The sequence below is a fragment of the Engraulis encrasicolus genome, chromosome 24 (genome assembly GCF_034702125.1).
Source record: "Engraulis encrasicolus isolate BLACKSEA-1 chromosome 24, IST_EnEncr_1.0, whole genome shotgun sequence".
Lineage (NCBI taxonomy): Eukaryota > Metazoa > Chordata > Actinopteri > Clupeiformes > Engraulidae > Engraulis > Engraulis encrasicolus.
Window position 1 is genome coordinate 17,303,528 of NC_085880.1, and position 26,146 is coordinate 17,329,673.

General features: G+C 45.6%; 1 protein-coding gene across 1 annotated transcript in view; it reads right to left on the reverse strand.

Annotated features, from left to right (window-relative positions):
* The window catches only part of eys (eyes shut homolog), a 364,937-nt gene that overhangs the window by 328,223 nt on the left and 10,568 nt on the right, over positions 1-26,146 (reverse strand). Inside the window, exons 5-9 of the mRNA XM_063191194.1 lie at positions 20,548-20,753; positions 17,952-18,088; positions 15,171-15,285; positions 12,853-13,012; positions 1,845-1,949 (exon numbers count right to left, since the gene is read on the reverse strand). Of these exons, the coding sequence (XP_063047264.1) occupies positions 1,845-1,949; positions 12,853-13,012; positions 15,171-15,285; positions 17,952-18,088; positions 20,548-20,753 (723 nt within the window). The remainder of the gene's footprint in view (positions 1-1,844; positions 1,950-12,852; positions 13,013-15,170; positions 15,286-17,951; positions 18,089-20,547; positions 20,754-26,146) is intronic.

The window sequence follows — 26,146 nt, forward strand, 5'->3', positions numbered from 1 at the left end:
CAGGTTATCGTTTCATGAGAGGACCCCCTAAAGGGGCTGTTTTAACAGCAGATGCCTTTGGGAGGTATTACATCGATTTTTCTTTCCAGAACCATCACCCCCCCCCCCCTTCAACCCCACCCCCTTCAAACACAAACATTACATGTTCCAAATAATCCCTCATGAACGTTTTCTCATCATTTTTGAGAGATGAACAAATTTCACGTTATTAGTTTCTTTGTTCAATAAGAAGCCAAGAGAGAGAGCCCATTCTTTCTCACTGCAGTGTACTGTGTACTCCTGATACACTTTGGAAAAGGTGGCATGGCAGTATGTGTGTAGAGTGGTCTGTGTAGTAGACTGCATGTGTGCTGTGTGTGTGTGTGTGTGTGTGTGTGTGTGTCTGTGTGTCTGTGCGCGTGTGTGTGTGTGTGTGTGTGTGTGTGTGTGTGTCTGTGTGTCTGTGCGCGTGTGTGTGTGTGTGCTTGCGAGCGTGTGTGTGTGCGTGCATGTGTGCGTGTGTGTCTGTGTGTGTACGTGTGTGCGTGTGGGGGGCCTGGGACTCTGTGCCATGCTCTCATTGGACGAATGGGAGCAGCTGGCAGAGGGGAGAGAGAGACAGAGAGACAGAGAGAAGAAGAAAGGGAGGGAGAGGAGAGGAGAGGAGAGGAGAGGAGAGAGAGAGAGAGAGAGAGAGAGAAAGAGAGCGAGAGAGAGAGAGAGAGAGAGAGAGAGGGGGGGAGAGGGTAGAGGGAAGAGAGAGAGGAGTGAGTGAGTGAGTGAGTGAGTGAGTGAGTGAGTGAGTGAGTGAGTGAGTGAGTGAGTGAGTGAGTGAGTGAGTGAGTGAGTGAGTGAGTGCATTGGCAGTGTGTGCCAGGAGAGGAGGAGCAGGCCAATCTCCCGGGTGGGGACCACTCACTGCTGCTGCTGCTGCTGGTTTCAGACTGCATCAGAGAATGCAAACGCTGCTGCCTCAGCTGGTGGAGGAGAATCAACAATTACAGGGCCCCCAATCCCATGATTACAATGGGAGAGCGTCTAGTCTGATGGGAGACCATTTCATAACACAATATTGACACAATCCTGCCGCTCTAATGAGCCCCTGGCAAAGAGCAGCACTGATCTGCTGGGCTGTCAGTCAGTCTACTACTGGAGGGGGGCGGCGACATTTGGTGGGGTGGTGTGGTTTGGTGGGGTGGTTGGTGCATGTGTGTGTGTGTGTGTGTGTGTGTGTGTGTGTGTGTGTGTGTGTGTGTGTGTGTGTGTGTGTGTGTGTGTGTGTGTGTGTGTGTGTGTGTGTGTGTGTGTGTGTGCGTGTGCATGCGTGCGTGTGCGTGCGTGTGCATGCGTGCGCGTGCGTGCGTGCGTGTCTGTGGTTTGAAGGGGGGAGGATTGGATCAGTGCTGGACTGAGCACTGAAATGATCCAATACAGTTGGGGCCCAATCAATTGTGGATTTTGAAAGAGAGGGGAAGAGAAGAGAAGTCGGGTACCTGAGGGAGGACAAGAGGGGAAGAGAAGAGGGCAAGAGGAGTACGGAAGAGAAGAGAAGAGAAGAGAAGAGAAGAGAAGAGAAGAGAAGAGAAGAGAAGAGAAACGAAGAAAAGAGAAGAGAAACGAAGAGAAGAGAAACGAAGAGAAGAGAAGAGAAGAGAAGAGAAGAGAAACGAAGAGAAGAGAAGAGAAGAGAAGAGAAGAGAAGAGAAGAGAAGAGAAGAGAAGAGGGGAAGGTTAGTTGGGAAGAAAAGAGGGGAAGAGAAGTACAGAAGAAAAGAAAAGAAAAGAAAAGAAAAGAAAAGAAAAGAAAGGAAAAGAAAAGAAAAGAGAAGAGAAGGGAAGGGAAGAGAGGAAGATAACTTGTGTACCTGGGGGACAAGTGCAGTGGTAGGAGCCCACCAGGTCGGTACAAGTCCCGTTGTGGCGGCAAGGGTTGGACTCACACTCATCCACTTCGGCCTCACAGTGGCGTCCTGGGAGACACACACACACACACACACACACACACACACACACACACACACACACACACACACACACACACACACACACACACACACACACAGAGGGGAAAAAAATCAAGACTCATTACCGCAGCATGACAGAAACACTCCCTTCAAGACCTTTATATCCGTTTCTTCGACATTTCTATGTATTTGACAAGCTCTCTCTCTCTGACATCTATCGCTTTAACATGATATCTTTCAAATCCACATGTTCCACATTTTGTATGATATACATAGCTTTTTCTTTGACAAGTTAACTTTCACATGTGTGCCTTTTTATGTTCTGTGGTACACCTCTTTGACACAACACTGGCAGAATCACTGGCTTTGGGAATTACTGTTGGCTTCAGTAGAATTGTGTGTATAACATGGCAGGTGTTCATACGGGGGAGGATAAGGCTACCTTTCTGGCCAACCATCAAGAAAAGAAAAAACACGGGTAACACTATGCCTATAGTACAAAAGTCTATTCGTTTCCCTTATCATAGAGCAGGGATATCAAGCTCAAATTGACTTACGGCCAAAACCAAAATCTGGAATGAAGTCGCGGGCCGAACTCTACAATTATTATTTTTAAAAGGCCTACAGTTAAATTTCACATACACAAATACACTCTTTCCCATCATATTTGTCTGTTCAAATGTGTCTGCACATTCTGTGATATAGCAAATGTCATGTTCAAGTTGTGTAACGCTATACATTAATGGTGTATGTGAGCCAACTGTAATACACATTTGAAACGATCTTGCGGGCCGAATAAAATGGCTCCGCAGTTTGACATCCCTGTCATAGAGTATCTAACATGTAGCTACGTATTCTGTGTAATACAATTGATTTTATAGAGAAAGCAACAGATATTAACCAGAGACTTTTTAAATAGCAAAAACAGCTAGAAGGACGTTTACCTGGCAATGTTTGACAAGACATGTTTGTCAGGCCTTGAAAATGGGATTTTGCTTTTCCAAATAAAAACAAATAACAGAGGCCTGGCAGAAACTGCTGTTAGTGTGTGGAAATTACATTTCAGTGAAAGATGTATTTTGAAACTTTACAGCGTTATGGGAATGGATCTCTGAAATCTCATGGTATATCAGGTCTGTCTTTCTAAGAAAACATTGATTCCCCCCCCCCCCTTCTCTCTGCCACCCAAAACACAGGCAATACCAGACTACTTAGCTCTGATACATGATGAATGGAGTCCTCACTGCTCCCGCAGCCTGTTACTTTAACACAAACTGACATACGTACACACACACGCACACACACATGCATCGCACACACACACGCGCAAGCCCACGCACACGCGTCGCACACACACACGCACAAGCCCACGCACACGCGTCGCACACACACACACACACACACACACACACACACACACACACACACACACACACACACACACACACACACACACACACACACACACACACGCACACGCACACGCACACGCACACGTACACAAACAAGCACACACACATGCGTCGCACACACACCCGCACACACACACGCACACACATACACACACAATGTTGAGCTTTGAGCTGCGAGAGCGGAGAGTGTAAACATTCATCAGCGTAAAAAATGGACAGAAGGCAATCTGTGGAGACTTGCAGCCAAACAAATGACCAGCCAAAGTCCTGTCAATAGCCTGGCCGGCTTGACTTAGCCTTTTTATAGTGCTCCACAAAGAGGCCAACACACAGAGAAACGCCGCTCAGGCCAAATGCACCTGACATAAAACAGTACAATACAGTACAGTACATTCTTACAAAAACAAATGACCTATCTCCAAGAAGGGGGGTGGGGGTAGGGAGGACATCTGCAAAGGCTTCTCACACACATACACTCACGCACACGCACACACACACACACACACACACACACACACACACACACACACACACACACACACACACACACACACACACACACACACACACACACACATACACAGCTATAGGAGTAGAGGAGTGGGGAGTGTGGAGCGAAAGGCTTTCTTGGGGTATATGCGGCAGGCTAGGCTAGCTCTCTAATTTGGCAGCTAGCTGCCCGTGTTGACGCTGGCAAGGTGTGAGTGACTTAGCTGTGGGGGAAGGATGATGAATGGGGAGGGATATGAGGGGGGAACGAACACGGGAAAGGTCAGGAAGCAAAGTCAGAATTAGGAGGTCACGCAACGCCAGGCGGAGCCAGGAGAGATGAGGTCTTGCCCTGTGTGTCTGTCTGTGTGTGTGTGTGTGTGTGTGTGTGTGTGTGTGTGTGTGTGTGTGTGTGTGTGTGTGTGTGTGTGTGTGTGTGTGTGTGTGTGTGTGTGTGTGTGTGTGTGTGTGTGTGTGTGTGTGTGCCTGTGTTTGCGTGCATAAATGTATGTGCGCGTGTGTGTGTGCGCACGCGCGCGTGTGTGTGAAGGATGGGTAGAGCCACTTAGCAAAGGACGGACAGAGTCAGGGGAAGGAGAGAGAGAGAGAGAGAGAGAGAGAGAGAGAGAGAGAGAGGATAGAGAAAAAGAGAAAGACAAAAAGACAAAAAAGAAACTCTAATTGCTCAAGTGAAACTAAAAGTGGAAGAAAGTAATTGATTACTAGCCAGATCTGTATCTGCTGACCTGGGAAGCGTATCTACAGTACGTATCTCTCTACGCTTCTATCTCCCCATCAGCCAGGGCCCTGTTCTGTTTATCAATCTATCCACTCCACCTTCCTCTTATCTGGCTCCTCATCCATCCTCAGTTCCCAAGTCTACCTATATAGTCCAGGGCTGGACTGGGGAAGAAATAGGGCCCGGGCACTTTTGGCTTAAAGGCCCCCCCCCCCTCATAATTAGCGGTGTAGAACTGACTCCCTGGTGGGTCAGTCAGCCCCGGTGGCCCCACACCCTCGTGGGCCCTTATTTTCAGAAATGTAAATGCCCGCTATGCCAGATGGCCAGTCCAGCCCTGACATAGTCTGTCTATATACCATTACAGCCCATGGCCCGGCTTGCTTAGAGTCAATTAGTTCATTGCTCTATGTACGTACATTAAAACAGCAAAATCATTCGGTGTCGGCCAGCCAGCGTTCACACTAAAAAGTAGAAATCACATTTTGTTAGTTTGTTCTGCCTCCTTCTAATGTGCTCTGCTGGTTGCAAAGCACAAGCATTAAATGCCCACCGCAATCTGTATTCTACCGGGGGATATTGATTAAGTTTCCTTTTATATGCCATAATCTTTAGGCTCAAGCACAAAAAGGCCCGTTTCTGCTTGAACAAGCAGATTTGGAAAACAGCAGTCCGGTATTACTACCAAGTGATTTAAGCTAGCCCAAGGTCCGTGAGTGATTAGCAAAGCATATAACCATAACCACAATAACCATGCCTATCTACAGTATATACAACAAAAAACATGCAGGAAACAGCAGGCCCCAAACAGGCTAACACAGATGGTTAACGCAGGCAGCTTTATGTACGTGTATATATTCTATGTACCACATAAAACGGGTCCTAAAGCAATGGCTTCCAACTAAACAAACATGAAAAACACGCATTATACAAAGCATTAAATTCATCTGAGGAACAGCCCGACAGCCATCTTTTTGTAATTTGCAGATGTAATTTTCAGATCAATACCTTGTTTTCATGGCAACGATGGATGGAGAGGAAAAGGAAAGGAGGGGAGCTCGACTCCACTCGAGCCGTGTGGCTGCGGCGGCTGCTTTTGGGGTTTTCATCAGCTTTGAATCTAAAGGGAAGGGTTCAGATAAGAAGGCGGTGTGGTGTGGGGCTGCAGGAAGGTGCAGATTAAAAAGGCGCCTTTATCGAGGAGCGATCTGCCCTTCCCCAGCCGCAGATTTCACCTGCCTTCATAGACACATATTGCTTTTTTTGGTGCTTTTTTTTTAAAGCATGTCATCATACTCCTTTTGGCTGATTGCAATCTGTGTTCTTGACATCTCTTGCTGACCTTAAGGACACCAGCAGCACACTGCTTTGCTTTTGCTTCTGACAGAAAACTCAGACTGAGTGGCTCTTAGATTAGGAAAGTGCTGTTAAAAGGAGGCTTTTGCTGTCAAACGATAGAATGGAGTCTGGCCCACTACCTACGTCAAATAAATCTTTATACTTGCATTATGAATATGGATAAAAAAAATATGGTTCAATGCACAAGTTAAAGCCAATATCGTCATTTGAAAATTGAATATAAAAGCAAAGGCAGTGTATGAATAATTTTCAATGTAATTCATCGTTGAGTTTATTTCGGATCAGGCCGTTGCAATTATTTATTAGGAGACAGTTCCTAATTTTAAATTCTGGTGCCTCTCTGGGTGCCATGTCTGATTAGAAAACAACAGGGCATTGGCTACTTTTGCATGTAGAGTACACTTGTGTAGCAGCAAACCTCCCAGTAAAGACGTGTGATTTCAGCCCAAAGAGGCATGTGAGGTGATCATTTTACAGATTGAAATCAGGAATGTGAATTTAAAAACATTACCAAATTACTGTCACCAGCTACATCATTGCGGAGGCCTCAGTTCTTGTAAATTGTAGGCTGGAATGTGATGCTAATAGTGCATAAATGGGTTGCACTAATTTATGCTGTTCTGCTGGTGATTGATAGATAGCTGAGACTCTCTGCTATGGTAAATGTGGGATCTCAAGTTGCCATTCAGAGACCCCCCTCCCTTCGTTCTACCCTAAATTACAAAGGCTGCAACCAAATTCTCCGTCCCTCCTAAAATATCAATTCAAGCAGACAGAGTGCTGCACGCATACAAAAATAATTAGCATTGCTCGTTTCCCCTGCTTCAGTCATTTGTTTGAAATTCCCCAGTACCATTGGAGTGGATGCAAAAAAACAGTGTTGCTTCATTCACTGCTGCAGATGGCTGCTACGATTCAAGTGTATGCAACTCACTATACCTCACACAGGAAGAGGACGAGAAGACGAGGAGACTTACCCATGTTTTATTCATCATTTTTGTTGTTCTCATTTTCATTTCAAATCAGTGTTTTAAGTGTTTAGAGCAGCTCTCAAGGCCTTTTGGCTGCAAATCACCAATTGGCCGAGCAATCTGTTCAATTGCAAGAAGATTTTTTTCTTTCACTTGCTGGAAAAACTCATCAGGGAAGTAGCACGATATCTGTCAGAGCAGCCAAAGCCGTACTGGTGAAATGCTATAAAAATAGCTTACAGTATCTGATCATCTCCCCATCGCGGTGGATAAAAGACTGAGGAGCAGGGGGAACAATACAATCCTCAAAAATGATTCCCAAGAAGCAATTCAGTTACAGTTGGTTTGAGCCAATGAACACAATTCCTCACTCAGTTCAAGAACCACAAAAAAAAATATTCATGACATTGATATGCAAATGGTGATATAAAAAAGCACGATCGGTGCAATATTCAGCATTTCCTCTTGTTGAGATGAGCTTTTGTAATAGGGGACACTCACTGGTTCACAGCTCACTCAATGACCTGACGCCTCTATTCTTCATCATTATCGTGATGTTTTACTCCTATTTGTCATCATAATAATGCTCTATTACAGGTACTGGAGTCTCTAAAACAGATGCTGCAGTTTCTCCCCCACTCCACTGAGTTCACACTCTCCCCTGTGTCAGAGAGGAACGCCAACAATAGTGCTATAGGCAATGCAAAACATCAGGTCAACAAAAGTGACCTTATAACTGTGCAGCTATATTGTGGATTCATCCATATGCATAAATATTTAAAACATTTCACACCGTAGCATACTAATAACAAAGTAGAGTCCCAAGTTAAACCATATGGTGAGGTTAGTAGTCACTTCCATTAAAAAAGCAAAAAAAAATGAATGCCTTCTTCAAAAATCACACAACAATCTTTATGCTACAAAGTGCTTTGAGACAATTTCATTGTTGTGATATTGCGCTACATAAATACATGTTGTATATTGTATGTATTGTACTGTATATTTGCATGCATTGAAAGCAACAACTAAAACAGAGGGTCTTAAAAATCTGAAAATAAACTACTATTAGCAACATAGTACTTCAAAATGAGTTGAGCCAGAATAGCTGAAAAAGACGTGGGTTTCACCCAAACAAACAGCCCTGTGGTTCCACTATCAAAGTATTTTGTATGCATCAGTACAATGTCATTATTTACTGTAAGTATTTTGTATGCATCAGTATAATGTCATTATTTACTGTAAATGGGGACAGTAATTGTACAATGATATGAAACAGTATGTTTTTATCCACCTCTTGAAATTAAATTTCATGTACGTAATTACCCAAGCAGCCATTTTCCGACTGGTACCAATCAGCACTCCAGCACAAGATCGGCCCCGGTGGCCAGGGCTGGGCTGGGGGAGAAATAGGGCCCGGGCACTTTTGGATTAAAGGGGCCCCCCGATCCCATAATTAGCGCCGCAGAACTGACTCACCGGTGGGCCCCGCACCCTTGTGTGCCCCGCACCCTTGTGGGCCCCTATTTTCAGAAATGTAAAAAAAAGATTTTCTTTGACATTTTTTTTTACATTTCTGAAAATAGGGGCCCACAAGGGTGCGGGGCCCACCGGGAAATACCTGCTATGCCAGATGGCCAGTCCAGCCCTGCCGGTGGCCGAGTGTGTGTGTTGGCCATGCTCTCCAGATTTTCCTGATGAAATGCCGCCTAACCTCCACAGGCCCTTCACTTTTGAGACATTATAAGGCAAATCGCAAGATAATCCACTTATAGCGGCCGTGTGCAGACGGCTCTGACGGGAAAGGCATGCCTTTGGGCTGCGGTAGAAATCTGGGCACGAGCAGACGAGCTGGACCTCACTCATTGGCCCAGGCCAGGCAGATGGCAATATGGAGAAAAATTGTATTAACTGTAAGATTTGTTGGTGAACAAAGCACCATTAGGACAAACACAGTGTAAATCATAATACAGCATCTAATGGTTTGGCTCTGTCTCCTCTCACGCATGGGGGGTGTGAGGAGTACTGTGTGCATGGTGTGGCAGTTCTTCATTACTGCTTTATTATGCCTCCCATGGGTACGGAGCATGCATGGCTGGGGGATATGCTTTTTTTTAAAATAAAAGAATAAATTTAAAAAAGTCCTGGATCCTTTCCCCACTGAACTCAATGGCTCATGACGTTCGTTTGTTTGTTTTCCTATATCACATGAAAAACATACACTACAGAGGAAGATGTTTGGAGGTGTAGGAGCTTTATAGAACACATCTCCCGCTGATAAAATGCCTCAAACTCTTACATGGCCACATGATTGAACTGGACCAGCAAAAAGAACAGCGTACACCACATTCCTTTTTCATGTGTCCTCTTGTAAAGACGAGGCAAAACAAACCCATATGGGACACCACACCATGTGACTATTGAAGGCTGTGTCTTTTAGTAGGTGTTTTTGTAGGCCAGCCGTATTGTGCTCGAAACAGGCAGCCCAGTATGGGCCCTCTGTGATGTGCTTGTGTTTGAGGCACTCCATAGCACTGATCTATCTCATTACTGTGTTTTCAGAGCACCAGCTTTCAGATGTACAGTAAACATTTGGCAGTGGACCTTGGACTTTTGGGGGTTTTTGATGTCTGACTGTACAATACCAAATTAACTCCAAATGATCAAGAATACAGTGCCTTTTTACCTCCGCCAAGGAGGTAATGTTTTGTTCGGTCACATTGGTTTGTCTGTCTGTCTGTTTGTTTATTTGTTTGTTTGTCAGCAGCATAACTCAAAAACTAATCAACGGATTTGCACAAAACTTTGTGGAGTTGTTAGCCAGTCATGGCACTTTTAGTTACTGTGCTCCATCCCTCTGGAATAATCTACCGTTAGAACTAAAGTCACCTCAATCCGTAGTATCTTTTAAGAAGGGTCTTAAAACTTTTTTATTCTCTGTAGCTTATAATTCATGATTTTTATCTTTTACTCTTATTTTGTGCATTTAATTTTTTTATTGGGTTGTTAATATTTTAATTGTTATTAAATTGTTACGTGTGTTTCTTTTATCTAATAAGCGCTTTGAGTCTATGTAAATATGAAATGTGCTATACAAATAAACTTTGACTTGACTTGACTTGACTTAGTAATGACCCAAGGAACAAGTAATTAAATTCTGGTAGTGATCCGGATCACGAACCGGAACCAGGACTTTTTGAAAGATTCTGTCAGCAGGATAACTCAAAAACTAATCAACTGATTTGGACGAAACTTTATGGAGTTGTTAGTAATGATCCAAGGAACAAGTGATTAAATTCTGGTGGTGATCCGGATCACAGACCGGAACCAGGACTTTTTAAAAGATTCTTCACCATTGCTGGCCTATATATGTAGACGCCCCTAGTGACCAGAAATTGAATTGCGCGGACTCCACAAAAAGAAGGCAGAAAGACTTAGGGTGTAACATAGTCAGATATTCTATCAAGCAGCTTCCTTGGCAGAGGTCTGCGCTCTCTGAATGCTTCTAGTTTTTGCATTAGTGTTGTCTCTTTGCTGCCGAGTTACATAGAATATACGTACTACTCACACTGATGTTGAGAGGCGCCTTAGTCCATGTCAGGGCAACAAGCAGCCCAGGCAATTTTTGTCTTATTTTTGGCCACACTACACTATACCATGACCATGAACATAAACACATTTATATTTATATTCTGTGCTTTCTTTACAACTCTTATACATCAAAACCATTTCTACAGACGATGGCGATAAGGACAATCCACCCATTGCCATGAAAGCTACGGGGCAATCAAAGACTTTGGAAACACAGGTCATCTTGTGACAGGGTTTCATAGACTCCCATTTCCATAACTGAGCCTATTGCTGATTAGCTATTCACGGATTATCAAGGCCCAGACCCCTCGCTCACCCCCTGACATTCAGCTTGCTCCGACGGCTCCACCTCATATCAACTCTTTGTGCCGCAGTATTTGTTGTAAGTCCGCACTCAGATGCCTGTCATCATGTGAAGGGATTTGTGATGTGCATGCATGTGTGACGTTGTCACACAATCATAACAAACAAAACGTTCAAAGATGAACCAGTCCAATCAGTCGCGCATTCAGCGTCATTTGCTGACCAACCATCTGATCATTTTTTTGCAGGAGGTGAGGAAGTGCAGTGCACTATCGTTGCCTCTACCGAGAGCCGGCTTATGTTTTAATTACCGCTTGCTGATTTGTTTGTTTACTTGTTTGTTTGGTTGTCAGCAAAAATTAGGCTAAAACTGCCATGCCAATTTTTGTGATGGATCTGGGTGGGCAAGGTGCAGCGTGGGCCAAGGTAGAGCCCATTACATTCTGGAGCACGTCCAGCTCTCGTGGCCCGTACAGAATAAAATCATGATCCGTTTTTTTCCCACTCTCCTATCTTTTTGTGAAATGGGACGAGGATTGTTTTTATAATAGGATTTGGAAAACAGAATAATCAAAAGAGGCAGGACGTTTTGTTTGTTTGGTTTTAAAGGAGAAGCCTCTTGGTTTGGTTGTAGTGTGTGCACCCTCTCTATGTGTTCTTCATAGTTTTAGAGGCCATGTCATTGCCACCACATGCTCGTATTTACCCTTTTGCATTACAGTTTTTTTGTCATTACTGTCTTCGTACTTCCTACTGCTTTTTAACACACTACTATGTTACCATTCTGCCCTGTAAAGTGCCCTCGGGTATCTTGTAATGCACTCCAAATAAAATGTGTAAATATTATTGTATGCTGGCACTAGGTGTGTACAGGGTAGCTACATAATATAACATATTGATACATGCACTGTAGGGCCATACTCCATAATAAACATAGAAATCGTAAAATACATTTGTTTAAAGTGCATGTCGCACCTCACATGCATAGGAGCCGTTTTAGAGAAGAAGCATAACGATGTTTACAACCGCAAGAATGCGATATAAAACCCCTTGACATCGCTGAACCCTTGAGTGTCTGCTGTAAACAGATTTAATGTAGTCTTAATTAGACGGAGGCAATTAAAACCATCTCTGTGTGCAACAAGGACCGGAAGGTCAGTGCTGCGCTACGCAAACAGTACACTCCAGTGACATGCCGGAGTTCTGTGGTTATATTAGCGCGGCCGTGTTCTACATCAAGGACAAAAGACCTTCAACCCACGGGTGGAGAGCGCACAATGTGCTACTGCATGACATGGACAGAGGATAGAGTACAGTATGTCATGCTGACACCACAATGCAGGCAAAATGGCTCCGGGCACCTCCCACATTAGCCCCGCTGCTAAGTTTTATGTGAACCTACGTCAAGCATTGATTAATAGCAAATGAGGTTTTAGTGGAGCACAGTGGAGCTATTCATTATTAGCGCTGGCTGCGCCAGGAGAATGCATTAGTCCACTTCATACAGGTCGGTGTATGACAATTTGGCTGTCACTTTATCAAGTCAGGACGTTTAGTAATAAGAACGTGTTTATGGGAATTCTATGGTGGATGTTTACATTTCCCTGGAAATAAGCTGCATACGGAGACATTTAGCCAGCAAATCAGTGAACAAACACACAATGGACATTTAGTGTTTAGTACGCGCTCCATCCTTCAGACATCAAAGACACCCAGGGGTGGTGGGTTTTTTTCTCACAAAGTTAACAAATCGAAAGTAATTTTCTTAATGAATTGCCTCCACACAGTCCCAAGATTATGACAGTGTGCCCGCTCGTTCCCACATAAATATTCATAAGCACTTGACTGACAGGTTGTGTACTGGCGTCTCGCGAGAGCCCCTGAATCTTATAATCTCATAATCAAGTTTAAGAGGAATAACAACACTTTTGACAGATGGGCAATTTATTATAGCCGCGAAGTGCAGCTCCTGGCTAATGGTGTAGCACCACTGCTGCTGCCGCTGCTGCTAAGGTGACTGTGGCTGCGGCTGCGGCTCGTCTCCTCACCTGTGTATCCGGCGGCACACTTGCAGGTGTAGCGCGGTGGGGCGGTGGGCTGGCTGATGCTTATGCATGTGGCGCCGTTCAGGCAGCCGTCTGGGTAGATGAGGCAGGCGTTCTCCACGTGCTGGCACACCTCTCCTGTCCAACCGGGCGCACACAGACACTAGCAGGAAGGACCAGGAAGGAAGGTGGGGAAAAAACAGAAAAACAGTTAAAAAAGGTGTGAGGTGCGCGCACATCCCAAAAAATAATAATTGTTGCAGGTGCAGGATATAAATGAGGACGCATGAACCTATAAGGAAAAAAAGAAGAAGAAATATCCATACAGCGCAGACACTTTCTTTTTTCCAAGAAAGAAAAACAGATAATGAAAAAAGGGACACCAAAGAGTCCCTCTGAATTTTTCTTTGCTAAGGTTTAAGATTGGTGAGGCAGGGCCTATACTAGGCCTTAGCTAGGAAATTTACCCAATGACACATGAAGTATTTGCCAATTTATTTAGGATTGATGATGATATTGTGACTATGGCAAAGAGAGAGAGAGAGAGAGAGAGAGAGAGAGAGAGAGAGAGAGAGAGAGAGAGAGAGAGAGAGAGAGAGAGAGAGAGAGAGAGAAAAGCACAGGCTTGGTGTTATCATCTCTGCAAATGGCTGCCACATTGAAAATGTGACAGGAAGTGACATAACAGGCCTAATCATGACATTAAATGTGATATTTGCAGCCACCAGCAGAGGTGACCCTAATAAGGATCAGTGCTGCGCTTTTTATCATCGGCACGTTGATGTTGATGCGGCTGCCTGTCCACCACGCGCCTCCTTGATTAAACAACAGATGACGTGCAAAAGAGCACATGACAGGCAGTCAAGGTGACACTGCGATGCTACTGAGACAGAAGGTCGGCAGCGGGAGGAGACCCTGAGACACCAAAGCCAAAACATCATCTATATTCAACAGAACAAAACAGCTGCCATCAAAATGGTTATAGATGAACACGAAGCTATTGACTGTCAGAGGCGCAGCACATTTGTCATCCCCCTGACATGGACTCCGTTATTCGCTCGATAAGTATTGTTTTGTAAAATAATGGCTGCCCGCATTATGAGATGCGATGTCTGCCTTTGGATCTGTTAGTATAATCACATATCTGATTAGCTTGGTTTGGGGGAACAGAGCATAACAATTCTGGGGTGTATTTCTCAAAAGCATAGTTGTTAGCCAGTTAGCAACTTCAGTAGTTGCCAATGGGAAATTGCATTGCAAACAACAAAGTAGCTAATGTAGTAAGCAACTTTGGTTTCGAGAAGTGCACCCCTGTTCTACTAATGGTATTGTACATGAACATCAGCTTCAGCACAGTTTCAAGGTGCCACTGTAAGGAGAGAGATAGAAACTCAGCATTATCATCACAAGGCAAACAGCTGCTTAAAAAGAACTGAAAGTCAAGCTCTGATACAGTACAGCAAAAATCATAAATAGCATGTACAATTATTCTCTGTTGGATAGCTCCTTCGCATTGTTATAGTGTTTAATCACCATCATCATCTTGATTAAAGGTATGCAGAGTATTTAGTAAGAAATACAATTATTAACTAAAACAATTATAATTGTCTGTTTTCTTTTTTTTCCAGAATGATCTGTAATGTGTTCAAACAGGTGACAACTGTCTGTTTCTCGCACAGGCCTGCCAACAGGGGGGACAAAGGGGTATGTTGTCCTGGGGCCCAGGGAGATAGGGGGCCCAGAATTGGATCCCCATTACTTTGTATATATTGGGTAGGGGGCCTTTTCAGATCACTTTTGTCCTGGGCCCAGCAAAAGCTGTCAGCGGCCCTGCCTATGCATCTGTTGCTGCTGAAAGTCTTATTTTATTATTTTCTTCTAAATAAATATAATGGAGGCCTGTCAACGAGGGGGAGACTACAGCAAATTAAATTATTGTCATACGCCATGGGAAGCCTACTGCCTGTAGTCCTAATGACATCAGTAACAAATTGACTATTTTACTATTTAGGACCAGCAGAGAAGCTGACAGGGGGGGAACAAACGGGTCGGTTGTGCCGGGCCCAGAGAGACAGAGGGCCCAGAATAGGGTCCTCATTACATTGCATGTATTGGATAGGGGGGCCCTTTCAGATGACTTTGTCCTGGGCCTGGCAAAAGCTGTCAGCGGCCCAGAGGACCAGGCCACCTCATGTCTCCTCATTAGGGCCTTGGTTCATGCGGTGGTTTCACACTGTGTGTGTGTTATCAAGAGGGGGTTCTCTTTTTTCTTTTTGTTTGTGAGTATTTCATTAGTTGGTGTCTGTTATTAGGTTACTTACATCATACCCGCCGATTAGACTGAGGCACAATCCCTCATTCAGACAGTTAATACTGAGCAGCCTGCAGTAGTCCATTACGTCCTCGCAGTTCTTCCCGGTGAACCCTCTGAGGCATCTGTGGAGAAGAAAGAAAGAAAGAAAGAGAGAGAGAGAGAGAGAGAGAGAGAGAGAGAGAGAGAGAGAGAGAGAGAGAGAGAGAGAGAGAGAGAGAGAGAGAGAGAGAGAGAGATGAGAGAGAGAAAGAGAGATGAGAGAGGTGATCAGTGATGCTTTCCAGTTCACCTCCCGTCCAGTGGCTACAGTATACAACAGGGCTGTGGTGGTCATGTGGACTCACTGCCTGTGATAAACACAGCCACAAATAATACCACCACTACCCTGACCAGCTCTCTCTCTGTCTCACACACACACACACACACACACACACTCGCGCGCACGCATGCGCACGCACGCGCACGCACACACACACACACACACACACACACACACACATACATGCACACACACGCATGTACGCACACGCACAAAAAAGGTCTGTTAAAGCACAAACATCACAAACTAGTATATGTTACACTGTATACACATCAGGCTAAAATGGCAACCTTGAATACAACATGAAAACAGTGGTACTTTTGCTGGAGCTAATGGAGCAGGGGAAAGAAGCAGAAGGAGTGTACTGTACACACGGCTGCTGATACCCCTTCTACAACAACACAGAAGAAAAGAAGAAGAAGAATACAGAAAGATGTGAACATTGTGCTCATTCACTTGTGCAATTTGGGATCACATTAAAGGTGATCATGTTGGCTTTCACAGGGCATGAAAAAAAATTGTGCCTAAAACACATAGACCAACCTATGTCCTACCTTAGATGAGGGGTGGGGGAGGGGGGAGGAAGAGGGGGGGGGGAGAAGAGGAGAGAGGAGATGAGAGGAGGAGAGGAGGGGAGGAGGGAAGGATGGTTTGGTGTGTTATGCTGCAGGGATGGTGAGGGCAAAAACTGGTGTAAAAAAGAATCTCTCTCTCTACCCCTCTCTCTCTCACACTCCACCTCTCTCTCTCTCTCTCTCTCTCTCTCTCTCTCTCTCTCTCTCTCTCTCTCTCTCTCTCTCTCTCTCTCTCTCTCTCCCCCCCCCTCTCTCACTCTGCCTCTCTCTGTCTCTCTCTCACACTCTCTCTCTCTGTCTCTCTGTCTCTCTCTCTCTCTCTCTCTCTCTCTCTGTCTCTCTCTCTCTCTCAGCCTGGAACACATTTCCTCTGGGCACGGGGGCAGTTTAAGTGATGTTATTGGGTCAGGCCCACCTGATTCTGCCATTATGAGCGCGGGTCCCGTATGACCGGTGGCCGTACGTTGCCTTTTTATCTGCCACCACGGCTCACCGCCGCTGCTTCTCTCACCGGCCCCACTCTCATGCTTCACTGATAATGCTCCACAACACCCCACCACGCCACACCACGCCACACCACACGCCTTTTGTTTCAACACACTCTGATCCATCACCGCCCTAACCTACCGTGAACAACTTTATCTGGTTTTACCGTTTCGCTTTTAATTCAAACTTCTCTTTTTTTTAATTCCCCCTCTCTTTCTCTTTCTCTCTCTCTCTCTCTCTCTCTCTCTCTCTCTCTCTCTCTCTCTCTCTCTCTCTGTCTGTGGCTTTGTGACCTCTACCCTTTACTGTCATTTACTTAAAGAATCCCATTCAAATGCATTGATTTAGGTGGGCAACCATTCAAACCCACTGAGATATCCAACGGGGGCGATATCTGGAGCAATAACTCAGGGTGGAAAAACGATGGGTCTCTAAAAATAAGCATTCCCCTGTACGGAGCAATAAAGTAGCTGTGCTATCACTTATTATCACTAAGGCATGAACTGAAAAGCTGTCACTTGGGCAGATACTACAACACCACGCAGATGGATCTCAGTCGTAGATAGTCACACCGTGAGAGGGCCAAAGACAAAATATATGAGCAGTGGCATAAATAATAAAACAAACTCTAAAAGAAATGGATTTTAATTTCCATTTTTTTGTGGCAGGTCTATTTAATCATCTGATGGAAGAAAAAAAAGTGAGGCGCAAAAAAAAAGAAAAAGAAAGTGAGCCGCAATCACGCGTTTTGCATCATTTAAAGCAGAGTTTTTATATATTCCCACATAAAATAATAAAAGGCATCTAGCCTAAAGCAGGACGTAGGGTAATTGATTGCTGCTGCAGAAAAGCAAAGCCCTGCAAGGGCCCCAGGCTGGCTCCTCTCTGCTCTGCTCCGCTTTGCAAAGTTGGCTCCAGCTTTTCAGCTTTCAGCACAGGGGGCTGTGGCAGTCAGGCGAGGAGAGGAGAGGAGAGGAGAGGAGAGGAGAGGAGAGGAGAGGAGAGGAGAGGAGAGGAGAGGACAGGACAGGACAGGACAGGACAGGAGAGGAGAGGAGAGGAGAGGAGATGAGAGGAGAGGAGAGGAGAGGAGAGGAGAGGATAAGAGAGGAGAGGACCTGACAGGAAAGGAGAAAAGAGGAGAGGAGAGGAGAGGAGAGGAGAGGAGAGGAGAGGAGAGGAGAGGAGAGGAAAGGAGAGGAGAGGAGAGGAGAGGAGAGGAGAGGAGAGGAGGGAGAGGAGAGGAGGGGAAAGGAGAGGAAAGGAGAGGAGAGGAGAGGAGAGGAGGGGCGAGGAGAGGAGAGGAGGGGAGAGGAGAGGAGAGGAGAGGAGAGGAGAGGAGAGAAGAGGAGAGGAGAGGAGAAAAGAGGAGAGGAGGGGAGAGGACCGGACCCCCAGCTGCGCTTACCTGCAGGTGTAATCGTCACCGAGGGACACACAGCTGCCGTTGTTGAGACAGGGAGAGGATGCACACGCCTGCCGCACCCTCCTGCACTGCCTGCCACCGCCTGCAGGGAGCCCCTCTTCACACACACACGTGGAGGGCTGGGGGGAAAAAGAAAAGAGGAAAAAAAGAAAAGAGAAGAAATTAAAGAAGAATAAAAGAAAAGAACTGAAAAGAAAAGAAAAGAAGAATGAGTGAGGAGGGGTGGGTATGGAATGAACAAAGAGGAGGGAAGAAATAGACAAAGAGAGATAAAAAAAATGAAATTGTGTTTCAGTTTGAGGGAAAAGGCCATGCTGGGCAGTCAGAATGAGGAAAGAGATGGGGGAGGGAATAGGGACATAGAGGGAGGAGAGGAGACGAGAGGAGGGGGCAGTGAGCAGAGGAGAGGAGGAGAGGAGAGGAGGGGAGGAGAGGAGAGGAAAGAGATTGAGGACATAGAAGGGTGGAGAAAAGGGGGAGTAGAACGAGAGATGGGGGAGAGAGGAAACGTGGGGAAAAGAGAAGGGCGGGTGGGTATTCATGATAAGATATGCTTCATCACTGCTGAGCATTTAATCATCAACTGGCAGGTATGCAGCTTTAGAGGAGAACAAAACAAAACAGGAAAAAAAAGACAGAGAGAAAAAAAAACACACAAGACACAAGACACAACACAAGACAACCCTGGTGCATTTGAGAAGAAAACATTAGACAAGAGTTTGGCTGGCGGAAAAAACTTATAAAGGAAGAAGACAGCGAGCTCGCCTTGTTCGGCGCCGACTAAAACCTTAAAATAGAGGGAGACGGGTCATTAGCAGGCTATGTCATGGCACACTGTTGTTTACTAACTGATCTTGACAACAATAATGTTTCTGATCCGGGCGCCCCGACAAGACGAAAAGAACAAAAGAGCAATTGAGGAAAGGCAGCCAGATGAAAACTCATGATGACATTAAAACCTGGTACAGGCTGAGGCTGCTTAGCGTTTGGGAGGAGGGAGGGTGGATCGTTCGTGACTGTATTGTAAAGGATGAAGTGGAATGAAAGGGTACCACCTTTTTGCAGCGGGGACCATGTTTCACCTTACTTACATCAGGGTTTCCTCCCAGCACTTTACGCTTTAGTTAAGGCTGCCACCTTGCCACCTCCCACCTTGACTGGGGTCTCTGAAAAAGATGAAGGTTTTGTGCTGCAAGAATAGAGTTCTTGAAGTTGCTTAATAAAAAAATTCATAGACTATTTCTTTTCATTTCATATGATGCTACGCAGCATAGAACTTGCAGTGACGGGCCCTGCTGTGGCCTAACAGTAGGGCACTTGTCTACTATGCGGCCGACCTGGGTTCGGTTCCCGGCCCGGGTCCTTTGCCGGCCCTTCCCCATCTCTCTCTCCCCACTTGCTTCCTGTCACCATCTTCACTATACATTGTCATAAATAGTCAAAAAGGCCAAAACAATATCTTTAAAAAAAAAGATCTTGCAGTGACGATAGCAACATGTCTCTGATACTGTGTTAACAGATATCCCCTACAAACCTTGACTCACAAATGTTCTGCGCAACCCAAAACACATCACTATTGAAATGTCAGTATCCTACAGCTCTATCCTGTGTGCTGATTGGGTCCTACTCTACCCCCCATGTAGCCCCTTCTTATCTGAATGATGAAAGTATTTTATTTTTTCATTTTTTCTTTCACAGCTCCAAGGAGTTGTCTTGCAGGCAATCCGAGACAGAATCTCAGCAGGACCAATCAATGTCGAGCAGATCAATTAGCGCGTGCCTCCAATGCCACCAATCATACGTCAGTGCTTTCACTCTCTCGGACGCCTATCAGGCACCTGCCGCTCTCTCGGACGCCCACCCTCCCTATTCACAAAGCCCCTTTATGGCGCCATCCACGTGGCAAATTCCATCATAAAGGAGAAGGAAGGTCACCCAAGACAATTAATTCATTATGACATTTTTCTTTTCCCCATTCCTGGCCCCATTCGCTGTAGAGTTTAAAAAAAAAAAAAAAAAAAAAGACTGGCCACTATAAGATCCTGATTTAAAAAAAAAAAACCCATGCCAGAGCAACAATTTATCGTGTGTGGCTGAAATGGAAAATTGGGACAGACACCTCATGCCCAAGAGCTTTCTTGTAATAGCATTTTTGATATGGTGCTTAAATATGTGCTGGCCTCAACCGGGGCCTATCAATTAAAACAAATGCCAGCACTGTCGCACTATCAAAACAGAACGGTAACCTTCAGAATGACACTACTTGATCCGCCGCAAAGATAGCACATCAATTTGCATGTGACATTTTTCTATTAATCATTTTCTCTCTAAGGCACATGATTGTGAGTAGGTGTATGTGTGGATGTGTGTGTGTGTGTGTGTGTGTGTGTGTGTGTGTGTGTGTGTGTGTGTGTGTGTGTGTGTGTGTGTGTGTGTGTGTGTGTGTGTGTGTGTGTGTGTGTGTGTGTGTGTGTGTGTGTGTTTATGAGGAGGGGGTAGGTGTGTGCGCAGGTGTGGGGGGGTCGAGGCGGTGGGGGGTGTTGAAGGGGAGCAGAGGGGGGGTTTAAAGAGTTCTCACATGATCTTCCTCTGAGCACGGGGGTTCAGCTTGACACCCGTAAGACGCACAAGTGCTGTTCAGCTCCCCGTCACAGTGGGGCCCCATGAACGCTTCTGGGCAGGTGCAGGTAAAGCCCTCCTCCGCAGTCTCAGACTCAGAGCACTTTCCATCATTTTTGCACGGGTTAGGCACACAAGGCATCCTCCTCATGTCGCAAAGAGAACCTGAAACAATGGAGAGGAGAGGAGAGGAGAGAGAGAGACAGAGAAAGAGAAAGAGAGAGAGAGAGAGAGAAAAGAGAAAGAGAGAGAGGGAGAGAGTGGAGAGAGAGAAAAAGAGAGAGAAAGAGAGAGGGGGGGAGAGAGATTGATAGAGAGAGAGAGAGAGAGAGAGAGAGAGAGAGAGAGAGAGAGAGAGAGAGAGAGAGAGAGAGAGAGAGAGAGAGAGAGAGAGAGAATGAGAGAAGCTACTGTATAAGAGCCCCATATACCCTTATCTGAGCACCTGTGGAGAAAAAGACTTGACACCCTCTCACACTGTTGCAAAAAAACACGAAGAATGTGCAAATTCAAAAGAGATAAATGATTGACTTTAGCAGACAGCATTCATAACAATTCCTAGCTAGGGGAAATTCTGATTTAGTACAAAGGATGCTGTCATGGTAGTGCGCTTGTTTGATACGGAACAGGCGAAGGGGTGTTATGTTCAAAGCTACAGTGCTGTGTGTCTCTCTCTGCAGCTCAAGACAGTGACATGGGCATTGTGAATTGAGAGAAGAGGAAAAAAAGGAATCCAACCGTATGGAAAGATAAAAGCGCAATATTGACAGGGGAAAGGGGGGTGGGGGGGGATGTAGTGGTGCAACACACTTTAAGATAAACTGCATTTGTTGTGTCTTCCATTGAACAACAAAAGGAATTGCAAAATGTCTTTTTAAAAATACGAGCAAATGTGCAATTATGCATGAAGTGATGCCCGGGACAACTGGAGCGACAGCTTTCCCATCCCATCCCAGAGATTCTGGCTCTTCATATGTACACACAACTGGGTCAACACAACAGGCAGGATATGTGTGGCGCGCACCGCACTCACAAATTTCCATAATAACGCCTCCTCCTCCCCTGCAGTTCACTCTGTTTTATAGAAGCAGTAGCGCTAGCGCTGTAAAATCTCCGGCCTACTGTAACATGCCCAAACGTACATTTGTCACAATGACAAAATTAACAGCAATCCTAGTATAACACGCAAAGCACGTCCCTTTTTTTAATCTGGGATTCCAGACCTTTTTTCCTAATGGAGAGCAAGTGCGAGAATTAACATGAATGAGGAGTCAGTATTCTTTTAATCTGCTAAAAGCAGGATTACTGTTAAAAAGTACAAAGAGATACCTTTCCCTCTCTTGTTCAAATGATTCAAAAGAACTCAGTCAAAGTAAAAGAAGAAGTAGAAGTCGTCCATCATTAAAATCACTTTTGTCATCCTATTCCCCAGTCATCTAGGGGCCTCCACGTCAAAACGGCATTCAATATCACCAAACTCTCAGAGGTCTCCCCCAATATAACCAATGAAAATCTTGATGGACATGTTTACCGGCTGTCTGGAAAACAATTACGGCGTTTTTTGCTTTGCCTTCCTCTACCTAATATCATCATCTTGCCTATCTTCCGCGCATCACTATGTTTTTTTTTCATCTCACCAACTACCCAAGGGAGCGATCATAGCCAACATGACAGTATTTTTTAATCAATTATTCAGGTTTTAAGCTTTAAGAAGTCGTTAGGATTTTTCAGAAGTGTCCGCAGTATCCTTAAGAGCAGACAGGAGCCACAGTAGGACTCTGAATCGGGAACATGAAAGGCCATATTAATATATTTTTTCTCATAATGTCATTGCGGTGCATTTGCTCAATTATTCATTGAAATATTTCAGAGACATGTGCTTTGGCTGAGATACATAAATTACTCACACATGCCCCTAGACAGTACAGTACAGTACAGTACAGTACAGTACAGTGGGGTTTGATCTACTTAACCTTCTTAGACCAAGGCCTCTCCCTAACACACATCTTCCGCCTATTCAGCTCAAGTCAGCAGTCACTGCGGAGCCAGAAACACGAAAAGAAGAGCTCCCCTCTTCATCTTCCTATTCCTCCTCCTACTCCTACGCCTCTCCTCCTCCTCCTCCTCCTCCTCCTCCTCTTCCTCCTCCTGCTCTACCTCTACTCCTCCACTCCTCCCATGGACTTCAGCGAGGTCCACACGAGCGACCAGCAGAGCAAAAGCATCAAGGTGTGAGCAAGGACATCCTTGTAAGGCAAGCAGACATTGTAAGGCATCTGACATCCCGCAGCTTGTCTGACTCTTGCCCCCGGTGGGTTAAATTTAGCCCTGCGTGAGCCGCAGCGCCAGGTTCAAGGTGAGCGCCATTTGATTTTATTCCCGAGAGGGGCGTTTTCATTTCTGTGGTCTTCAGCAGGTGCTAACTCATTTATCTTTCTGTGTGACTTATTTCTTAGCATATTCCTCCATGCTAATCCCCTAGCGATTCAACTTCCCTTGTTCCACGCACTGCACCCCCCCCCACCCCCCCTCAAACCCCACCCACAACCCCACGTTCCCTTGTTCCAGGCCCTGCCACCCCCCCAAGCCCACCCCACCCCACCCCATGGTTTTGGATGCATCACTGGTAGCATCTGTGGGTATATATACACCCACATATATATCTTTGCCTTTGCGCACACAGGGCAGGCAGGCACCGTCTCTTACATGCATAAAAGTAGCCGTCTTTTACATGATTAAAAGTAGTAGCATCCATCTGCCTGGTTACCTACCGAACGTATTCACCACCCTTTTTGTGTTTGCTGGGCGGGTGCATGCATGAATATGTACCTAGGCTCCAGAGTGCGCTGCACACTGTCTGATTGCATGGTGCTTTTAGTGTGTAAAAATATGCTGCTCAAATATGCTTTCACTTCCAGAGTTCAGGAATCCAACTGTGACTCCACATCACATGAGAATAGGAAACTGATGAGGTTTGGTGACACATTTTTCCCCCACAAAGCTTTGCTTTCTCTCCAACAAAACTGTGCACAGAGTAAGTGCTTTTGGTAGACTTTGTATGTGATTCTCTGGTTGTGCCCTTTTTTTTCACAGCACAGTCCTCCACCAAATCAACACAAACACACACACGTCATCCAGGGGCAATTACCAAATACCCTGGCGGGATCATTCCCATGTCAAGGCTTCCAAACAAAACCCAGACAAAGGCACATCACGACTGCCTGCCACGACCACAAGTCAGACGTGTTTTAATATTTACCAAGAAAACCCGCAGGGCTAAGTGAATTACAAAACAATTAGCAGCAAATCCCTCGAGGACTGTGGCCTATTAAGTCTGTAATACCTAGCCCATATACATCCCCCCTTCCCCCGTTCCTCTGTAGCAGCTGGATGCAGTGGAGGCGGTTGGGGGGTGGGGGTGGGTTTTAGTTGCCGGGAGGTGGAGGTGGAGGCAGTGGGGGGTAGACGGCATCAAAAGAAAAATCTGAATTGAAACATCCCCCGGGGTGCTCCTCATTATTATGTAGTGTCGGACTCCGGTGTGCGCGCCGCTCCACACCGCACTGCACCGCCCCACGTTGCCCCATACCGCGCCGCCCCACGCGGTCAGCCTGCACCCCGGACAGCCGCTAACTTCCAGGTGATTTATGGGCTGACGGCTACGGCTAAGTCAGAGGCACCCCAGCTACCGGCCGGCCTGCTGCCCAGAGGAAGACAGGAGAGCAGGGCGCAGCGCAGCACAGCAAAGCACAGAACAGCACAGCACAGCAGCGTGTCTCGGCTTTGTAATGGGCCACGCTCTCTCTCCCTCCCGTAGAGGTGCTCCACAAAAGAGAAAAGAGAGTTGAGGGGGTTGGTGGGGTGGTGGTGTAAAACTAGCTTGATACAAGTAATATGCGAGGCCATAAGAGAGCGTTAGACAGCAGGAGACATCACATTACATTAGGCTGACACTTTCTATCCAAAGTCACAGTTATTTTAAGTACAGGGTATTGGTTATAGTCCCTGTAGCACTGGGGTGTTAGGTGCCTTGCTCAAGGGCACTTCAGCCAAGGGTGAAGTTGTAGAGATTGGTTAGGGTGGGATTTGAACCTGCAACCCTCTGATCTGAAGGCCAGCGCTCTAACCATTGAGCCATGGCTGCCTACTGCAGAGCAGGAGACAACAGAGCAGACCACATGAACAGGGCCGGATTAAGATGGTTTGGGGCCCCTAGGCTACAGGTTGCTATGGGGCCCCCTCTGAAGGCAAATTTAACAATACATTTACATAGACATTGTCTATCAACTGTGTACCACCAGTCTACCAACTGTATTCAACACAACATATGAATTATACAATATTGTCTGTCAAAATTCTACATTTTTTTTAAACATTTGACCGATTGGGGGCCCCTTGGCTGATGAAGGCCCCTTGGCTGCAGCCACATCTAGCCTGTGCGGTAGTCTGGCCCTGCAGATGAAGGCCGCTCTTGATGAGGCTCCAATCACTGCAGTGCCAGCATCAAGTCCATCTGGGATATCTTCCACCGTCGGAGTAGCAGATGACAGGCACACTGCCACCAAAATATGGAAAATATGTCCCTGGCCGCTCTGAACAAACCATCTGAAAGGATTTGAGTAATAAATGCACAATCATCCCTGCATACACTGTAAGCAAACATGAGCTTGAACACAAGGTGAGCGACCCCGGTCAGGACTGTTGTCAATCTTTTTTCTTGTTTTCAATTCTGGAATCAAAAGCGTAATCCGACAAAAATTCAAATGACCGAAAAAGGGGAACTGAGGACATTTTATTATTACAACTCTCTAACAGTTATGTAAAATGGTCCATAGCAATATCCTAAGCACCTTCTAAGCTCCGGGGCCATCAAAACAATGCAAAACAAATAAACATAAAACATTCCCCTTGTACATTAGGCTGTATTGTAGCTATTTCGCAGAGCAAGTTCCAATATCCATATTCTACACTGATAGAAAGTGGCAGATCGGGCTGCTAGAGAACAGTTTGTTTATCCTTGGGGTTATCCGTGCAGCACTACAATCAAACACGAATACAACATATTTATCTTATCTTCTGTTTACATGTTCAATGTTGAATGTTAAATGTTCTTTTGTACTGTATTTATTATTGATCACTTATTGTTACCAGTCCATCACTGTTACCTGTCCTGTCTTGCACTTTATGTCAGTCTGTAAAATGTCAGTCTTGTGTATGTCTATGTCATGGCATGGTATAGAGAGAAAACGTAATTTCATTTTCCTTGTATGACTTGTGCATATGAAGAAAGTGCCAATAAAAGCTGACTTGCCTTGACTTGACTTGGAGAGCACACAGAGGTCAAACATCTAACAAATTGGCCCTCATGTCATTGGGCAGATCACACACCACTTCTTAGCTTCGGCTTAAATTTAGGACCACTGTTTAAGATGGTTGTACACTCCACACTGTTGATGTTGCAGTGGCAACAACCCACCACAACACAACGCACAAAACGCACAAGCTACCTCAGGCAGTGATTAGGGCTGGGGCTGATGCTGTTCTGGAGTCAAGCATCG